This window comes from Simochromis diagramma, unplaced genomic scaffold (genome assembly GCF_900408965.1).
Source record: "Simochromis diagramma unplaced genomic scaffold, fSimDia1.1 OVJJ01000125.1, whole genome shotgun sequence".
Taxonomy (NCBI): domain Eukaryota; kingdom Metazoa; phylum Chordata; class Actinopteri; order Cichliformes; family Cichlidae; genus Simochromis; species Simochromis diagramma.
The window spans coordinates 384,000-404,760 of NW_024387162.1; the positions used below are offsets into that span (position 1 = coordinate 384,000).

General features: G+C 42.9%; 1 protein-coding gene across 3 annotated transcripts in view; it reads right to left on the bottom strand.

The window, feature by feature from the left end:
- Positions 1-241: 241 nt before the first annotated feature.
- The window catches only part of arhgef4 (Rho guanine nucleotide exchange factor (GEF) 4), a 116,011-nt gene continuing 95,491 nt past the window's right edge, over positions 242-20,761 (bottom strand). For all 3 annotated transcript variants that reach the window (XM_040048816.1, XM_040048818.1, XM_040048819.1), the window contains 9 exons: positions 19,579-19,758; positions 19,181-19,381; positions 16,135-16,314; positions 15,629-15,861; positions 10,436-10,565; positions 10,198-10,329; positions 2,826-3,069; positions 2,496-2,573; positions 242-1,554 (listed from right to left, as the gene is read on the bottom strand). In XM_040048816.1, the coding sequence (XP_039904750.1) occupies positions 1,397-1,554; positions 2,496-2,573; positions 2,826-3,069; positions 10,198-10,329; positions 10,436-10,565; positions 15,629-15,861; positions 16,135-16,314; positions 19,181-19,381; positions 19,579-19,758 (1,536 nt within the window). In that variant the 3' untranslated portion in view covers positions 242-1,396. The remainder of the gene's footprint in view (positions 1,555-2,495; positions 2,574-2,825; positions 3,070-10,197; positions 10,330-10,435; positions 10,566-15,628; positions 15,862-16,134; positions 16,315-19,180; positions 19,382-19,578; positions 19,759-20,761) is intronic.

The following is a 20,761-nucleotide window of genomic DNA, read 5'->3' on the forward strand; positions in this document are numbered from 1 at the left end:
TGTGCAGTGTAACTACATTAAGTGTGAACTGTATCAATTTTCAAAGCAATCTCCCTTTGAACGGTATGAAAAGCAAAGTAATACAGACTTGATACTTTCAGCAGGTTTTTTAATATATAAAGTGAAAATGTTAGCTTGTACTCCATGTTAGCGTACACATGGTTTGTCGTTAAAGAAGTGAAACTCCAAAAAGAGTGGCGTGAAACAAAGTAAAAATCACCCCAAGTTGAAGCGACATGAGTCATTTTAGGAACGTTTAATTTTTGAACAGAAAGGAGTAAGGAGTACATTTCACTAAATGCACTTACAGAGCAATATCGCCGGGCTGCACTGATCTGACATGAGATTATACTGGAAATCAGATACACAGAGCAGGAATAGTGAATACAGGTAGATAAAAGAATGTGTGTGTGTGAGACAGAGAGATGCTGTCAGCATGGCTGCACAATGAAACCAGCTTTAACCAGCAATCAGGTTAAATATAGCAGGGCTCTTCAGAGATAAAAAAATATTCCTCACAGTATTTCTTTTAAGCACATCCATGCATGTCATTGTAAAGCATCCATGACACACTTCAAATGGCACTTCAACAAAGAACAGAAAGAAAAAGAAAATCGAGCGAGTTGCGTACTTTCGTTGACACAGCAGGTATCAGGAGTCGTCGAGGTTCAGACCGTGGAGCCAGAACAGCCGAGAACATGTGCTGAGCCGATTTTTCTTTGGGCTGCGTTTGATATTCGTCAGGAGTTTGCACATTACACCAGAGAAGTACAAAACCAAATCCCGGTGGATCATAATCACGAAACAAAACATAGCTGAAATCATATTTCTGTACATGGAAACAAGAAATGTTGTCTCTTCATAAGCAGACAAGGAACAAATATAAAAACAGATCATCTGGCACTACAAACACTTGGCATCTGTCAAATCATGAAGCAACAGAAGAGTGAAAATAAACAAGGTTTTGTTGACAGGCAACGTCTTCACAGAGACAGCACAGTCAGGAGTCCCACGCTCACCTGCAGCAGTACAGTACTAGTACAGTAGCAGTACAGTAGTAGTACAATACTAGTACAGTAGCAGTACAGTAGTCGTTTTAGTTCCAATCAGTGCTTGATTCAAGGTCTATTTATAAGTGAACCAAGAGTTTACTCTACCTATCTGACTCATTGTCTCTAGAGGACCATTCCCATGTCTGATTGTTAACCAACATATAAAGTGCTTTCAAAAGATAACATATTCAATTCATATCTATACAATAAATCAATAATTAGAGGATATTATGTGTAGGAATTAAAGAGAGGAAGGGTTAAAAACGGTCTATTCAGGCACGAACAGAGACTCTTTCTCCTTCTCTGTTCCTTTTCTCCAAGGCTTTTTTTTCCTTACAGTTTTTTTACTTCTTGAAGGGCGTCAGTCTGCCAATGTTGTGCCAGAAGGTGGAGGTCTTGCGCTTGGGCTCAGCCAGCATAAAGACCTGCTGCTGGGGCAAAGCAGAGGGGAGAGAGGGGTGTTTCTGCCTCAGGAGGAAGTCATAATAAGGTCTGGACACCGCTGAGGAGAAGACGAACAACAGATCATTACTTATAATACAATAATAATACATTTTATTTATAGGTGCCCTTAAGACCCTCAAGGTCACCTTACAATAGCACAAGAACAATAGCAACAATACAATATAATAAAACATGGCAAAATAAAATATAGACATAAGAGAAAAAAAAGCATGAAAGTATAAAAGCAAGTATAAAAGCTGAGCAACGTAAAAGTGGACTAAGACCGAATCAATTGTATGCAGTTTTGAATAGATGGGTTTTGTGACGTGATTTAAAAGTGGTGAGAGAGTTTGTGATCTGGTGGAAGTGCATCCAAAGTCTTGGAGCAGAACAGCTAAAGGCTCGAGTCCCATGGTAGTCAGGCGAGCAGGTGGATTTACGAGGTACACCGTAGAGAAGAGAATTACAGTAATCTAAACGGGATGTGACAAGAGCATTGACAAGTATGGCAGTACTGTTTGGAGTGAGTGAGGGACGAAGGCGGTTAATATTACGGACATGAAAACAGGATATGCATTAGGAAACAAGGAAGGGTTTCATTATGAGGGTCTGAGATTGCATTTGTTGTTTAAATCTAACTCGGTAAAAGTTCAGTATAAACTAAAGTGAGCGGCTATGAATGACAGGGAGACTTCTACAAAGAGCCAAACAGGTGAAACAAGAAAAATATTAGATATATACATTATCTGTTGACATACGCACATGGCAGCAGATCACAAAGTGTGTACTGCCAGGCGTTTCGATTCGTTATCATCTATGGGCCACTTTTTTACCCCTTTGCTCAGTTCCACTGGTGTCCACTGCAGTCGTGTAGGTAGAGCAGGTCATTTACTAATTGGAAGGTTTAATCCCTGGCTGCTCCCATCTCCAGTCTGCACAGTATCCTTGGGCAAGATATTGAACCCCAAGTTACTCTACGATAAATTGATTGGTGCATACCTTTGGGTTTCCCAGCTGGATGGCTTTTGCAGGCATTCAACATGGCCTGTTTCTTCTGGACCTCTGTGAGAGTGAACCCTGACAAAAAGAAAAGAAAAACAACAGGTTTATTCGTAAGGACATCAGACCGACAGCATTCAAATCAGCTGACTGAAAATGTCCTTGACAAAATGAATTTAAAAATCAGAATTCTGTGAAAGTTTACTGAGTCTGTATCTGTTTAATGCATGTGCCACGACAGTGCTACAACAAACTTGGATTGCCACCATTATTATCATCGAAATGTTTTAGCATCCATTCATATGAAGACAAACTGAGCACATGTCTGACCTGTCTCGCGGTCTTGCTGGACCTGCCTCCTCTCATCAGTAAAGGCCCGGAGCCAGCGCTCTTTCTGCTCAGGCTTCTTAGCACATAGGAGGTGGACTTCATCACCAGCTAGCGAACGCAGTTTCAGAGCATTTTTTACGCTGATGTTGAAGTCTTTCTCCTTACCATCCTCCAGATCTATTACTTCCATGTGGTCCATGTCAATCCGGCCCTTGTAGTAAAGCATGTCTCGGCGCAGGAGGTCCTGCAACAATAATGGACAGCAGATTTAAAGAAGGATTTGTTTTGAACAAGAGTAAAAAGAAAAGTAAATGAAAGCCAACAGGTTTGTTTTGTTTTGTTTTTTGTTTTTTTGTTTAGCACTGTGTCACCTCAACAGTTCTCAACAGCCCAAGAGAAAACCCTAACAATCACATCACCCCCCATGAGCAACCACTTGGCAACAGCAGAAAGGACAAACTCCCTTTTAGCAGGAAGAAACCTCTGACAGAATCAGGCTCAGGGAGGAGCCGCCAACGGCTGTTACCTGTTTGGAGTAAGAGGAGGGAGACTGGTTCACTTCCACTGCATGTCTTTAGTCCTGAGGTAAATAATAACAAATGACTGAATGTTCAAAGGTTGATTCTGTTCATCTGGACGTAGCGTTTTCAGTGGGAGAAACGTTTCGTCACTAATCCAAGTGACTTCTTCAGTCTCAGCTGACTGCAGGTTTCAATCTTATAAACAGTGCATTTGCATAATGACTGAAACCAGCCCACTGAAGGAACAATGGGCTGGGAGGTCAGTTCCTTCATCATAATTATGCAAATTCTCATGACCATTGATCAGCAACCACTGATCAAAGCCCACTGATCAATGGCCAATGAGTACCATAGTCAGCAGTTCTCTCCTGGATCGGCTGGATCTTTCTTTAGGCGTCTTCCCAGCTTTGACAAATGTCCAGCTGGGATAACCACATTTAATCAGGGCCTTTTTCCCACTTTGGCACGGACTGCCTAAAGCTTGTTCGTCAGTATGAGCAAACAGCACGTATGATGGCGGATTACAGGAACCACCTGAGATTCAGCCTCAGATGCAGACAAAACAGGATTACTCCTAAAAGTCTGCAAATTAGCTTTTCAGTTAAAGGCTTCCAGGCAACAAAAATCCTCCAGAAGGCACCGCACCAGCTGCTTAATGAATGGGTGAGGCAGACAAATTTTACCATCGACGTGCTAAAATCTCAAGAGGAGCGGATCCGACAGAGACTGACAATGCTTTTAGATGAGAGCAGACCAGGCAACAAATGAAGTTTGACTTACTTGTTGTACATCGGAAACCACAGCGAAATACGGAGAGTGTACTCAATGGCCAGAAGAGGGAACGATGCAACACCGAAGATGTAGACAAGTGGGTGAAAAATTTGTCTTACAGACAGCTCACCCAAACAGAGAAAAACATCCTTGCTAAAGGGTTGAATTTTGCTGTCACGGTGAGACAAATCCCGCTAGTGGAGCTGATCACAGCCACAGAAACAGCAATTCGAAACAACAATATAAAAACAACAAAACAACACTCTCAGCATCGACCAAGTGTGTTTGAACTGTGTGTGAATTCCACATATTTCACACACAAGGGTCAGTACTACAGGCAGAATCATGGGTGCCATGGGCTCCCCAGTTTCACCCATCATGGCCAATTTGTACATGGAAGAAGTGGAAAAGAGGGCTTTGCTGTCCTACCCTGGAACACCACCAAGCCATTGGTTCAGATATGTGGATGACACCTGGGTGAAAATCAAATCTCAGGACGTACCACAATTCACAGATCACATTAACTCGGTGGACCGACACATCAAATTCACCAGGCAGGATATGAACAGTGGCAGGTTAGCCTTCTTAGACTGTGAGATTTCCATCAGTAATGGGGGACATCTACAAGCTGACGTGTACCGTAAACCTACACATACTGATCAGTATCTGAGGTTTGACACTCATCATCGGCTGGAGCACAAACTGGGCGTCATCAGGACGCTACAACACAGAGCGAACACCATCCCCACTGACACAGCAGCCAGGGAGGCAGAAGAACATCAAGAAGGCCCTGAGTAAATGTGGTTATCCCAGCTGGACTTTTGTCAGAGCTGGAAAGGCTCCTAAAGAAACCTCCAGCCGATCCAGGACAAGGACAACCAATGACTAAGCGAAAACATGTAGTGATCCCGTACGTGTCAGGAGTATCGGAACAGTTGAGAAACATTTTTTCTAAACACCACGTATCTGTGGCTGTAAAACCCCAAAACATGTTGCGGCAAAAATTGATCCACCCCAAGGATCGGGTCCCCCGACACAAACAGAGTAACATAGTGTACGCTGTTAAGTGCAGGAGGATTGGCAGGATTTATACATCGGGGAAACCAAACAACCGAAGAGGATGGCACAACACAGAAGAGCCACCTCGTCAGGCCAGGACTCTGCAGTCTATTTACACCTACAGGCCAGTGGACACTCTTTCAATGATGAGGATGTAACATCCTGGACAGGGAGGAACACTGGTTTGAGGGCGGAGTCAAGGAGGCCATTTACGTGAAAAGGGAAAGACCATCTCTGAATCGAGGAGGGGGCCTAAGGGTACATCTGTCACCATCTTACAATGCTGTGATTGCAGCCATTCCCCAACTCTCTGTGAATGGGACTCATGGCCATTGATCAGTGGTTGTTGATCAATAGTCATGAGAATTTGCATAATCACGATGAAGGAACTGACCTCCCAGCACCTTGTTCCTTCAGTGGGCTGGTTTCAGTCATTATGCAAATGTACTGTTTATAAGATTGGGGAAACCCTTCAGTTTGCTTAGACTGAAGAAGTCACCTGGATGAGTGACGAAACGTTTCTCCCAATAAACGCTACGTCCAGATGAACAGAATCAACTTTTGGAGATTTACTTACCTGGATGATTGAGCATGCATCAAGACGTAATGACTGAATGCAAAGTGGTGTATAAACAGGGGAGTGAAAAGGAAATGTTCATAGCATCATGGAGAGCCTTAGCAGTAGCCTGAGCCTATTGCTGCATATTTAAGAGAGAGGCTGGATCAAGTGACCCGAAACAAATGTTATAAAACTTTATTAAAAAAAAGAAAAGTGAAAAGTACAAAGAGGGGCTGCCTCCTGAATCCAAACTGGGTGCTGGTTAATATAGGAGAGGGACCTGACAGCTAAAAGCTCTGCTTTCAGACTTGTGGCGACTTGTGGCTCCTAGAGTAGAATAGGAAACAAAGTGCTCATTTGGGGTGATATATGGTAAAATTTGGTGTTTAAGATGAGATGGGGCTTGATTATTCAAGACTTTGTATATGAGGAGTAATTTAACTTTGACTCTTGATTTAATAGCTAAAAATATGGTCTCTTTAGTCCATGTCAGAAATCTCACTGTAGGATTTTTGATCAGTACAACCTGAAAAATAAAGTATTACAATAGTCTGGCCTAGATGTCATAAATGCATGAAATGTTTTTTTAACATCACTCTGAGATAGGATGATCCTAATTTTAGAGGTACTGTGCAAATGTAAGAAAGCAGTCCTTACTATTTGCTTAATAATGTGCATTACAGGATATAATCTGGACGGCATTATCTTGGCCTCCAGTAACCAGGACAAGTATCTGGTTAGACACGTGATGTCGATTGGACTCAATTCACAGGGCTCAGGAGAAAAGTTTACAAGACAAAGTCAGAAGCAAAGCAAAGGGATTTCCAGTTAGCGAGGCCCATGGCTCCACCACAATATTTTCTTTCCTCAGCAATCTCTCTTTCAGTAACTCTCTGAGATCCATTTGCAGGTCTCTGCTGCCAAGTGAGCCAACACAGGAGGACTGGAGGACCATGGCATCACATTTCTATGATTTTTAGGGCAGAATATAAAAACTTCGGCATAATCTGAATTTAGAAAGAGATAATTAGAGGTCGTCCAGCCTACAGTTTAACGAATTTGTGAGCTAACCGCTCACGCCTCCACCCACTCACTCCATTAATTGACTTCGGCGCCGAACAGAGTTTTATTGACTTTCCCCCTTGCTAAGAAACTAGGCTTAACTGTTGAGCCACTGCCTCATGCTCTACGAACCTCCTCCCTGAATGGTTAGCGTTTACCAGACGTCACCCACATTACTGAACTGATGACATCATTCCGGAAATCATTCTGAGTTAATCAGTTTGTTTGTTTTTAAGGCTCCACTAACCCATCTGGTTCTTGGCTATCCCTGGCTGTTACAACACAACCCCACTCACTGACTGGAGAAATGGCTGCATTTCTAGATGGAGGGAGGAATGCCACATGACATGCCTAAGATAATGATAATAATAATAATGGATTGCATTTATATAGCGCTTTTCTAGGCACCCAAAGCGCTTTACAATTCCACTATTCACTCACACTCGCATTCACACACTGGTGGACAGCGAGGCTGCCATATCGCGCCATCGGCCCCTCTGACCAACACCAGTAGGCGGTAGGTGAAGTGTCTTGCCCAAGGACACAACGACCAGGACAGATGGTAAATGGACTAATTCTTATATAGCGCTTTTCTCTCCCAGAGTACTCAAAGCGCCGTATACAACATGCCTCATTCACACCCACTCATGCAAGCACTTCTAAACACAAGTGCAAACTAATCTACATTCACACACAGTCACACTCCGACGAACGCATCGGAGGGCAATTTGGGGTTAGTATCTTGCCCAAGGACACTTGACATGCAGACTGGGGAAGCCTAGGATCGAACCACCAACCTTCTGATCAGTAGCTGAGCCACAGCCACCCCGAGAGAGCAGGGGGATCGAACCGGCAACCTTCCGGTTACAGATGAGTTTCCCAACCCCCTGAGCTACGGTCGCCCAGATCTACCACCTCCGTCTCTCCTCTTTCCAGCATCACCTCCGCCAACACCTCCAAACCTAGCTGCTGTTCCTTCGGTTTATCATGAACTGGCTGAGGTATTTAATAAGGATCGTGCCTCCACACAGGCCCAATGATTGCGCTATTGACTTGCTATCTGGGTACCATTGCCAACCAGTCGACTCTAAAGCCTGTCCCAGCCAGAAAGGGAGGCCATGGAGGAATACATTACCAATTCACTTGTTGCTTGGATAATTCAGCCATCTTCCTCTCCTTTAGGGGCAGGATTTTTCTTCGTGGAAAAGAAAGACAAGTCTGTAAGACCTTGCATTAATTATCGGGGTTTGAACACAATAACTGTTTAAAAAAAATACCCGTTGCCTTTGTTGACTTCTGCGTTTGAGCTTCTCCAAGGAATGACAATCTTCAGTAAACTGGACCTCCACAATGCGTACCATTTGTTTCTCATAAGGGAGGGGAACAAGTGGAAGATGGCCTTCAACACTCATTTGGGGCAATTTGAGTATCTTGTCATGCTGTTTGGGTTAACAAACGTTCTGGCAGTCTTCCAGGCCATCGTTAATAACATTCTCAGAGACTTCATCAACCACTTTGTTTTTGTCTACCTAGATGATATCCTCATCTTCTCCAGGTCAGTGGTGGAGCATGAACGGCATGTAAAACTAGTGTTGCAGAGGCTGCTGGAGAACCGTCTGTTTGTTGAAGCTGAGAAGGGCTTCCTCTCTTCCATTATTAAACAGGAAAATCTGAGACCGGATCCAGTAAAAGTCCAAGCGGTCTTGGAGTGGTCCACACCACCAAACTGCAAACAGCTTCAACGATTCCTGGGGTTTGCAAATGTCTATCGTCGCTTCATTCACGACTTCAGTAAAATTGTCTCACCTCACCTCTCCAAAGGTCCTGTTTCAGTGGGGGCAGGCAGCCCATGAGGTTTTTGCTCACGTGAAGCAACCTTTCGCTTTGGTGCCCATTCTCACCCAGCTGAATCGCACCTGACCCTTCATCGTGGAGGTGGAACTTAGTCAACAGACTGAAGGTAAACTCCATCCATGTGTTCACAGAACAAAATTACGACGTTGGCGACAGAGAGCTACTGGATATCAAGTTGGTGATGGAGGAGTGGCGGCAATGGCTTGAGGGAACAGCACAGCCTTTCACTGTGTGGATAGACCACAAGAACCTCGCCTACCTTCAGTCAGCAAAACGGCTTAACGCGCGCCAAGCCAGGTGGGCCAGGTTCAGTTTCTCAATTACCTACTGGCCTGGGTCCCAAAACGTCAAGCTAGATGCTTTATCACACCAGTTTTCACCTTCTGAGGAGGCTCGAGTGGAATCACTGGTCTGTCCTAGGGGCTGTGTAATAGGAGGACTCCCCTGGGAAATTGAGTCAGCGGTATGGCAGCATACCGAACCTGATCCTGGGACAGGACCCCCGGACCGGCTCTATGTCCCTTCATCCGTGCAGGCCCAGGTGCTCCAATGGGCATGATTCTCGTGTCATCCTGGAATCCAACGCACCATCTCGTTCCTGGGAGCCTGTTCTGGTGACTTTAGCTCAAGATGCCCGAGAGTATGTAAAAGCCTGCACCATCTATCCCCAAAATAAATCACTGACCTCTCCTCCGGCGGGCCTTCTCCAACCGCTACCAACCCCAGGCCCTCTTGATCACACATCGCCCTGGACGTTTTGACAGGCCTTCCACCTTCACCAGGAAACACGGTAATTCTGTCTATTATTGATTGCTTTTCCAAAGCAGCACATTTTGCAGCTCCCCACAGCACTCAAGATGGACCAGCTGCTGATGGATCACTTGTTCCACCTGCATGCAATCCCTTCAGATGTCGTCTCCAACCGTGGACCTCAGTTCACGTCAAAGGTATGGAAGGAATTCTGCTTCACCATTGGTGCCCAGGTCAGTCTCTCATCAGGTTATCACCCCCAAACCAATGGTCAGACAGACAGGCTGAACAAGGAACTGGAGCCCTCTTCCCATTATTCATTGTGCATATGTATATATGCCCCTTTAAATAAATTTTTTCACTTTTCACTAGTTTTGGAGTTTTGGAGTTTTGGAGTCCTGCGATTGAGTCCTGCACCAAACAAACCTTGGCAATTCAGTTAATGATCCATCTCAGTACATAAATACCACCATTTTTCTTCTTCCACTGACCAAACTGTCTTCTTCTTGTGGAATAAAGTGAATTATTATTAGAAAATTATAGAAATTTATTTGTATTTAGAATACAAATTAAGCCTATTAGCTTGACACATTAGTATTACCTTACACAGACACCTTGAGGGGACTGTTGTTGTATTTTGGCGCTATATAAATAACACCTGATACACAACCATGGATAACCTTTTCTTTTGTACATTTACACTGATACCCCTTTCTCCTGGCACTTAGGGTGATTCTTGCCACATGCTTTTATCAGTACCTCACAAAATGACATCCATAGTAGAAAAAAAGGGCACCTTTTTACAGTACACCATCTGATGGTCAAAAAGGAAAAACATTCTCTGTTGACTCTTCGCCTGAGGCAGGGATAGCTTGGTCAGCTCTCCCGAAAAGATGAGCTCAGAGCTTCTGCTGAGGACATCTTCACCCTGTAAGGTTTAAAGCACACATGCAGCTATTAGGTGCTTCTCAGACATGCTGCAGCTAATAGTAAGTGTTGGAGAAATGTTAGAAAAAAGATGCTTCATTACAAACCTCAAAATCCTCAATGGAGCTCTGCCACTGAGCGATCTTGTCGATGTTCTCAAGGCGCCGTTTTCTCTCATTTATAAGCCTGGCAACATTCTTCATGGCATTCAAAGCTGCCTCCACATCTTTGTAGTCCCTAAAGTTTAGAGAGTGACATGCATTTGGATTATAAAGTAAGTATTTGTGGTGATTCCATAACACACTCTTTATATTTTCTGTGAAGCACAACTGATGCATCCGCCATGCCGCAGAACTCCATTATTAAACAACCATTAAAGCAATCACTGAGTTGTTGAACAGGGCGTCGTGTTACAGTTACAGTATAGTGTGGTTTCAGACAACCTGTCAGAAAATGGGGCTTTCTGTAGAAAAAAACCCAAACTGCACAAACTAAAATGCCGTGTCTGTTAGTCTTTTCAGACAGAAAAAACAACTAATTTATCAGAGGTCACCTTAGAGTGAAGTAACTGTAAACCTTCTGTGCCTCACTTCACAAAATATCTTTAACAAATGCACCATTTTATTTCCGTTCAATTGAATTTAATTTATAAAGTGCCAATTCACAACAAAAGTCACCTCAAGGCCTTTTATACTGTAGGGTGATAGAGACCCTACAATGTTAGAAAGAAAATCCCAACAATCAAATGAGCCCCCATTAGCAAGCATTTTTCAACAGTGGGAAGGAGAAGCTCCCTTTGAATGGGAAAAATCTCAGGTGGAACCAGGCTGAGGGGAGGGCCAGCCATCTGCCGTGACCAGCTTGGGAGTGAGGGGTTAGAGAAGTGAGCAGAGAGACACAGAGTGATAGTTACTAATGATTGACTGAATCTTTCATGAATGAATCCGCTGTGTATAAAGCCACAGAGAGTGAATGAAGAAGAAATGGTCAGTGAAACATGGGAACCCCCCAGCAGCCTAAACCTATTTCAGCATATCTAAGGGATGATTCAGTGTCACGTGATCCAGCCCTACCTATACGCTTTATAAAAAGGAAAGTTTTAGGCCTAATCTAAAAGTACAAATAGTGTCTGTCTCCTAAACCCAGACTGTGAGCTACTGATATCCCATTCCCCCCAACTCTGAATTATGATAGTATGGTATTATGAGGTCTTTAAGATAAGATGATTATTCAACATTTTGTATGTAAGGAGAAGGTTGTTAAATTGGGGGATTTACAGAGAACCCATGGGGAGAATGTGGGAGAAATATGGTTTATCTTCTTAGTCCCTCCAGCCTTCTGTATCAGCTGAAGGCTTTTCAGGGAGATAATACTGGATTTTCAGTAGTTAACACTAGAAGCAATAAATGCATGAACTGACTTTTCAGCATTCTGAGACAGAATGTTCTAGTGATATTGCACAAATACATAAAAGTAGTTATGTGTACAGTCAAGGACATGGCCTGATTAAAAAATGACACAGGTTCCTCAAAGGGCTGCTAGAGGCCAAGGTAAGTCCAGTATCTGGTTAGACAAAATGTTTTTAAGATTCCTGCGGCCAAATTAAAAAAAACAAATCTCAGTTTAGAAGTAAATTAATCATATTTAAAGTTGGGCTATCACTTAATGATCAGACTTAGAGCAGTCTTGTAGGAATGAGTTCTAAGAGACATGTTTACATGTTAGAGAAAGTCAATATAAGCAGCTATTAAAGCTGTTGTATTTACTGGTACATCCTTGGGAAGGGTGTGAAATTTACTCTAATTGTTAGAAAAATAATAATCATTACTAGTCTTTACTATTAAAGTCTAAAGGAAGACTCCATTCAGCAGAGCTCTGACTCTTTGTCAGCCTGGAAAAAGTGTTAAAAAGAAACCTATCATTGACAAATAGTAAGATGTCCCAGCTCTACAGAAGACTTTTCCTTCAGAGTGTTGGATTGTGTGTGATGAGGACACAGAGGCAGGCGGAGGTTTTAACAGAAGCGAGCCCTTTATTGAACCGATGGAACAGGTACAAGACAAAGGCAAAAGTCCAAGTGTAAATGGGAACTATTGAAAAACTAAACTTGGAACGACAGAAACCAGAACATAACAGGACACTCTGATAAGGGACAAAGGGGAACTGACGCCAGATAAACACAGGAGGGTGGTCAGGGGAAGTGGAGACACATGGGAACACAGCTGAAGCAAACAGACGAGATAGGGGAAGCAAAACTGAACATAACATGCACGAGACAAGGGGCTGACAAACTAAAACAGGAAAAACAACACAGAGAGAGTGAGGGACATGGAGAGACTAAGACAACCTCGACACAAAAGGGAACTGAGAATGAACGAGGACTAAGAACTAGAAATATAGACAATAACCCAGGAAGCACGGGGGGAACATCAAAGGCACGAACAAATCCAGATAAATCCAGAATACTTTTCTCAAAACACAATACAATGTTGATTCAAAAGTCCAACAAACAAAACATATGACGAAACAGACCCAGGGATCCTAAACTATAGTATTGCTATGTAAAGCAAAAAACAGATATTCCAGGTCAAATTAAGGTCTTCCAAAGGCACAATATCCTCTCCAGCCTATGAGTTGTGTGTTTAAGTTAAGTTAAATGCAGTGTCATTTCAACATATAAATGGATGGACTTACAACAATTATTTGACTGGGCACTAAACCTGACAAAAAAGTCAGAGACATCAGATAAACAACCTGAAGATGATGGATAACAACTAAAACTGTTTTTTGACTTGTCCAGTTAGAGTGGACAAGGATAAATAGAGTTTTAATTCATCTTTAACAGTGATGGATGGATGGATGGATGGATGGATGGATGGATGGACGGATGGATGGATGGATGGATGGATGGATGGTTGTTTGCCGATTTTGGTTTGGATTTTGCTTGTATGGGAGCAAACACAGTCTCTACGGGGATGGAGTTTTGGGGGTTTACTGGAGGGTGTTGCTATAGGTCATCAGAACAGCCTGGCGCTAAACTGCAGAGCCTTGGATTGGTTCTGCTGCAGCCCATTACCTGCATGTCATTCCCACACACTCTTTCTTCCCTTGCTTTACTCGTCACTCATTGCACTGTGCAAAGAATGAACAGTAAAGGCAAAAATAAATCAATCAATTTAGATAAATGCTGATAAAATACAGTGACCAGCTATAATGAAATAATGTATTTGCACATTTTTGGGACATTTAAGGTGATGCACTTGCATTTATATTGTGCTCTTCTAGTCATACTGATGCTGCAGTGCTTTAGACTTTCTTTTGGGCACTCCTCCATCTAGGGCAGTGGTGGGCAACTCCAGGCCCCGAGGGCCGGTGTCCTGCAGGTTTTAGATCTCATCCTGGGTCAACACACCTGAATCAGATGATTAGTTCATCACCAGGCCTCTGGAGAACTTCAAAACATGTTGAGGATTTAGCCATTTCAATCAGCTGTGTTGGATCAAGGACACGTCTAAAACCTGCAGGACACCGGCCCTCGAGGCCTGGAGTTGCCCACCTCTCAGTAGTTTGTTCACCTCCATCTCAGTTCATACATCCTCATCTGTCACACTAAACCTCTGCATGTCTTCCTTCACTACATCAATCTTTCTTCCTCCTGCCTGACAAGTCCATCTTGAAGATTCACTGTCATGGACTCTGGGGTGTTGGCCCGAGTTTGATGTTCTGTATTTGGGATTCTACTGATACGTATGGCTTTTGTATTTCTGGCGGAGGTGTGGTCCCTGGCTCAGCTGCAGGGCAGGGGTGGTGCAGTGAGCTCAAGGGGCAGTGCCGGGGAGGCTGGTGGGACAGGTGCGTGGAGTTTAGTTAATGAGCTCTCTCTCTTCCTTCGTGATATAGTGAAGCCGGAGCTGAGAGTGGGGAGGAGTGTCGTAGCGCAGCTGAAAGCTGCACGCGTGGGTGCTGAACCGAACGACAAGAAACTGTCAGTAGTGTGCCACGTAAATAAAGAGAAAATAAACACGGTCAGTGTTGTGGTCCTTGTCACAGTATTCTTTTCTTTGTAGCTCTTATTCTTAGTTTTAGATTCTCCTTGTGTTATAGTTAAGTTCTTTAGTTTTGGTTTAGTGACCATTCCTGCTTTCCTTGTATCCTGTTGTCAAGTTTGTTTGTTAGACGTCTGTTGTTCGTACTTCGTGTTTTACTTTGTTAGTCATCTCTTCTGTTTGGTGTTTAATTTGCCTTCCCCCATGATTTGTGATTATTCTGATTTAGTTGAGCTGTGTTTCCCAGGTGTTTCCTCACTGCCCATCACCCTACTGTGTATTTCTCATTCCTGTATTCCCCTTATTCTTTGTCAGTGCCTCAGTTCCTCTCACCCTAGCTTGTTCCTGAATGCTTCTTCTCAGTTTCCTGTGCTGTAGTTGCTAGCTTACTTTTTTAACTTTCACATTTTCCTCATTAGATTTGTGTTATGTTTTATGGACATTTTTTAGGCTTACAAAACAGGTTGTATTCTGTTTATTGGGCACTTTTGTGTATCTGCCTTGTCTATGGACAATTTAGAATGACCATTAACCTAACATGCATGAAATTGGACTAGAAAGAAACTGGAACACCTGCAGGTAGACATGCAGGTAGACATGCAATTCTCCGCACAGAATCCATCTCATACTAATATATTATTCTTGTTTTCCTTTTATGGAAGTTTCCGTGACCCCTTGTCTCTATATGTTCCTCCCTGAGCCTGGTTCAGCCACACGTCTGAATATTTAAGAGGTCTTCCTGTTAAAAGGGAGTTCTTCCTTCTCGCTGTAGGCAATCATTGTTTGAAATTCAGTTTAAGGCAGAGGCTCTTTTTTTCCCCTCAATCTGTGTATGTCTGAATATCCCACTAAGATTTAATGCTGCATCACTCTTAAGAATGAAGATGAAACCCAAAGAGTGTGTAAACTTAAAACTTCAGATAACTGCATCTGACCACGTGATGCCCTGGTTAAGTCTTTAGGAAATCTTAAATTCTGAAATATCTCCCACTTGTGATTCTGTTATTCTGTTATACTCACATGTGCACACGGGCAACTGTTGAAATCGAGAAAAAGTCATCATTAAGCTATTTTAGCGCTTTCATTTGGAGAAAAGCTTTGTTGGTGGCCTGACACAGAAAAGCATGTGACTGTCTGCATGGATTTTTGGATTCGTCTACTGATGAAATGTATGTCATAGAGAGGAGCCAACTGGACCCTCGCTAGCTCGGGAGCACTTAAATTCTGACAGTTTGTCAAAGAGCTTACAGTCACCTGTGCTGAGGGTTGGTATATTTGAGCAGTTCTGCCAGCTGCAGCGGGTACTTGCAGATCTTCTGAACTGGAGTCAGCAAAAAACCATCCAAAGATATGTCAATCATCTTCTGAAGCAGTCGGCAAGCCTCAAAGAAGAATACATACTTGTTGACCTTCATCAACTTGGAGAGTTGGATGCAGGCATTGGGGTGGTTGTTGCAATACTCTGAATAGATCTGGAAATCTGTTTGCTGAACACAGACAACAACAAGTCGGGCTAGAGGTGAGAGAATGGTGTGGGAAGAGTGTTTAATATGTGACTGAAAACACCTCTCACACCTGTCATGAAACATCATAAAGCATTTTCAATTAATCAGGCAAAAAAATGTAGGTGTAATATAAGCACTGTGAAATGGACAACTGAGAAGGACTGAAAGCAGAAGTGTGTGTGTGGGTTAACTGGTTTTCTAAAGGTTTTAAGAAAACCAGTTGAAGATTTTTTGTTGTTTTTTGATTCAGCTTACATGTTCAAGGAAGCAGCAACCAATCTCACTCAGATGTGGCTGCTCCTTGTTGAACTTCTGCTCGAGACCTTTGAGGAACTTCCTTTGGAATCGGTAGATCTCTTCGATATTCCCAAAGATGGTACGGAGCTGCTCTTCAGTGAACATGTCTGTCCTTTTGCGGCACTGTTTGATGTAGCCCTGAGGGACAGAGACAGGAGGAAAACCTGCTGATTTTAGATGTCAAACATACACAGAGCACAGTGTGTTCACAGACTAACTGTTCTCTCTCATTTTTCCACTTGGTTTGAATTTGGTCATTTGTACAGTGGGGCAAAAAAGTATTTAGTCAGCCACCGATTGTGCAAGTTCCCCCACTTAAAATGATGACAGAGGTCAGTAATTTGCACCAGAGGTACACTTCAACTGTGAGAGACAGAATGTGAAAAAAAAATCCATGAATCCACATGGTAGGATTTGTAAAGAATTTATTCGTAAATTAGGGTGGAAAATAAGTATTTGGTCACCTCAAACAAGGAAAATCTCTGGCTCTCACAGACCTGTAACGTCTTCTGTAAGAAGCTTTTCTGTCCCCCACTCGTTACCTGTATGAATGGCACCTGTTTGAACTCATCATCTGTATAAAAGACACCTGTCCACAGCCTCAAACAGTCAGACTCCAAACTCCGCCATGGCCAAGACCAAAGAGCTTTCGAAGGACACCAGAAAAAGTATTGTAGACCTGCACCAGACTGGGAAGAGTGAATCTACAATAGGCAAGCAGCTTGGTGTGAAAAAATCAACTGTGGGAGCAATCATCAGAAAATGGAAGACATACAAAAGACCACTGATAATCTCCCTCGATCTGGGGCTCCACGCAAGATCTCATCCCGTGGGGTCAAAATGATCATGAGAACGGTGAGCAAAGATCCCAGAACCACACGGGGGGACCTGGTGAATGACCTGCAGAGAGCTGGGACCAAAGTAACAAAGGTCACCATCAGTAACACACTACAACGGCAGGGAATCAAATCCCACAGTGCCAGACGTGTTCCGCTGCTGAAGCCAGTGCATGTCCAGGCCCGTCTAAAGTTTGCCAGAGAGCACATGGATGATACAGCAGAGGATTGGGAGAATGTCATGTGGTCAGATGAAACCAAAGTAGAACTTTTTGGTATAAACTCAACTCGTCGTGTTTGGAGGAAGAAGAATACTGAGTTGCATCCCAAGAACACCATACCTACTGTGAAGCATGGGGGTGGAAACATCATGCTATGGGGCCTTCTGCCAAGGGGACAGGACGACTGATCCGTGTTAAGGACAGAATGAATGGGGCCATGTATCGTGAGATTTTGAGCCAAAACCTCCTTCCATCAGTGAGAACTTTGAAGATGAAACGAGGCTGGGTCTTCCAGCATGACAATGATCCAAAACACACCGCCCGGGCAACAAAGGAGTGGCTCCGTAAGAAGCATTTGGAAGTCCTGGAGTGGCCTAGCCAGTCTCCAGACCTCAACCCCATAGAAAATCTGTGGCGGGAGTTGAAAGTCCGTGTTGCTCGGCGACAGCCCCAAAACATCACTGCTCTCGAGAAGATCTGCATGGAGGAATGGGCCAAAATACCAGCTACTGTGTGTGCAAACCTGGTAAAGACCTATAGTAAACATTTGACCTCTGTTATTGCCAACAAAGGTTATGTTACAAAGTATTGAGTTGTATTTTTGTTATTGACCAAATACTTATTTTCCACCCTGATTTACGAATAAATTCTTTACAAATCCTACCATGTGGATTCATGGATTTTTTTTTCACATTCTGTCTCTCACAGTTGAAGTGTACCTCTGGTGCAAATTACTGACCTCTGTCATCATTTTAAGTGGGGGGACTTGCACAATCGGTGGCTGACTAAATACTTTTTTGCCCCACTGTATATATATATATATATATATATATATATTTGTCGTTAAAGGAAAGAGCCAGAAAACTCATAAATGTATACAAAGCCAAAGTAAATAGTGCCCAGGGAGTGAGTGCTTTGGTGGAATTTTGCATTCTTGGAGTATTAACCTTTGTTTCTCTTCCACAGGGTGTCTTTGGTCCTGTCTCCCTCTCCTCAAACCAAACTGGCCGCCCCCTCCATGAGGGAGGTTTCTTCCTTTTAAAAGGGAGTTTTACCTTCCCACTGTTGCCAAGTGCTTGATCTTTGGGGCTCCTGTATTATTGTAGGGTCTCTGTTGCACATTGTAAATGGTCTTGAGGCGAATCTAGTTTGATGTATAAATAAAACTGAACTGAACTGAATTCTTACATTAAAGTTCTGACCTGGAAGATGACATGTCTGTTGAAAATGTGACTCTGGCTTGTTGTACACTTTAATAAAGAAGCATTGTTTGTCTTTTTTTTTTTTATTATTACAAAATATTGCACGTTTTAAAGTCTTGCTCTTAAAAAAAAGAGGCAACAACAAAAGCTAAGAGAGGGTTGTAATTCATTCAGCAAGTCCCTGTGCTGGTCTGTACTCTGCCCACAGTCCAAAGACATGATTTACTCATAAATATCTACATTTCATAGATATTAATGTGAATATAAATGACAGTTTGTCCTTATTTGTCAGCCCTGTGATCAATCCTCAGGCCTCTTATGCATTAACAGTTGGGCTAAGCTCAGTGACACTCAGGTGCTGGAGCTTGTACAAGCGGTAAAGAAAATGAATGGAAGGATGTAACCTGTGTATACATTATCATGCACCCTAGACTTGAATCAGGCTGCAGGTTAAATACTGTGGGGAGTGTGCGGACTGCATGTGTGTGTTGACACTCAGAACAGGTGTAATACAGTTATTCACAATAAAGTTCGAGCTGGTCAAGCAAATAATGGGATGAGAAAAATGGCAAAATGAGATGGTCAATGAAACTAAGGGAGAATTTAGACATTTAGAGGGTTGGCAGATATATTGGAGACATACAAGAGAGTTAAGCAGAAAAAGTTCCTCATCTAGAAATCGATTTCTAGATGAAGCTCGAACAGATATGTCCCAAGTAAAACACCAATCAATTTCAATGCAAACCTCACAGATGTCTTTCAGGTGCTTGATGTAGTCTCTCTCTGTGCTCATAATCTCATTGATGACATTTGTTCTCATCTGCTCTTTGCAGGGTAAACCAGGTCCCAGCAACAGGCCCAGACTTGCCCGGTCCTCTTCTCCAGCCTGAGCCTCCTCTAGGTGGGCCAGATACTCGTCCATGGGTTCGTCCTGGTTCACACGCAACTGGAGAATGCAGGCAGTGTTAAAAGTATGCAATGACTCTAAGTGGCTCAAATAATAACCCTGTCTTTCAATGTCATCTTTTTCTTCACAGATGCCAAAGTTTAGTAGCAGTTTGATGTCTTTTGATATATATCCCGTATATCCTTACCTGGATGATTGAACATGCACCAGAGTACAGTCAGAACAGAGTTTCTCACCCGTACAAAGCTGGCAGGGAACCAGCCCTCACTGTCCATGATGCGACCCCACCACCACTCCTTGTTAGTTGCATCCACTACTTCAATGACATCACCGGCCTTGAAACCTAACTCCTGGTCATCCATGGTAACATGGTCCCAGAGCCCCTCTGCATACACCACACTGCCATCACTGATGAGCTGCAGAGAAACAACAACAGGAGGGACTGTGGTCACATACAATCAACTTCTGGTTGGGACTGCAGTAGAGTCATGGTATACAGGATTAATGTAAGAACTCTTTCAGCCTTCTAGCCAGGTACAGGTGTGGTCTGAAGCTTGCATACACGCTTCATGGGCATGAATGTTGTGGTCATTTTGGGCATTGATTTCTTTTAACTGTTCCTTTTCTTAGGGTGAAATGAGTGTACACATCTTTACTATATCCTGGGTCTGTTTACTCGGTGAGTTTAAGCTTTTTGGATTGTAGTTTTTCTTTTCTTTAAATCTCTTATTCTTGGTTTTCCTAGGGTTTGTATTTTTCCATGTACTTTTTCAGTTTCCTGTTTCTGGAATCGGATCTACTTTAGGCACTCATGTAATTAACACTCATCTTTAGGGACACCTCCATGCATTTGAGTCCGCACGCTTCCACCACACTCTACACAGCAGAATTTCAAGTTTTAATATATTTTTGAATTTTTTCTAATTCACACAGGGTCAAAAGTCTACATACAGCCCTACTAATATCTGGTAAAATATCTCTTAATAAGGTGCACCTCAACCAGACGCTTTAGATATGCCTGAATGTTGTTGATGGCTAAGTCTGGCTGTATATTTGTCCACTCTTCTTAGCATAAGTGCTAGAGTTCACTTAAATTAATTGGTTTCCTGGTATGGCCCTGGCTTTAAACACAGTCTACAAACTTTCAAAAGGATTAAAGTCAAGGCTTTGGAACGGCCAGAATTAATGGGCCATTTCTAAACAGCTGCAGATTCCAGGATTATATTTCAGATCAATTTTATTTATATAGCACCAAATACCATGACAGAATCAACAGCTCAAACTGTATGTAAACACAAGTTAAACGGATAGAACAATTTGGTAGTATGTTCAGGAACAACCCAGGAGCCACCAAGATTAAAGCCTGCCGTTAACGGCTGTGTGTGCTATCATTTTGTGTTTTGACAGCGTCCACAGAAT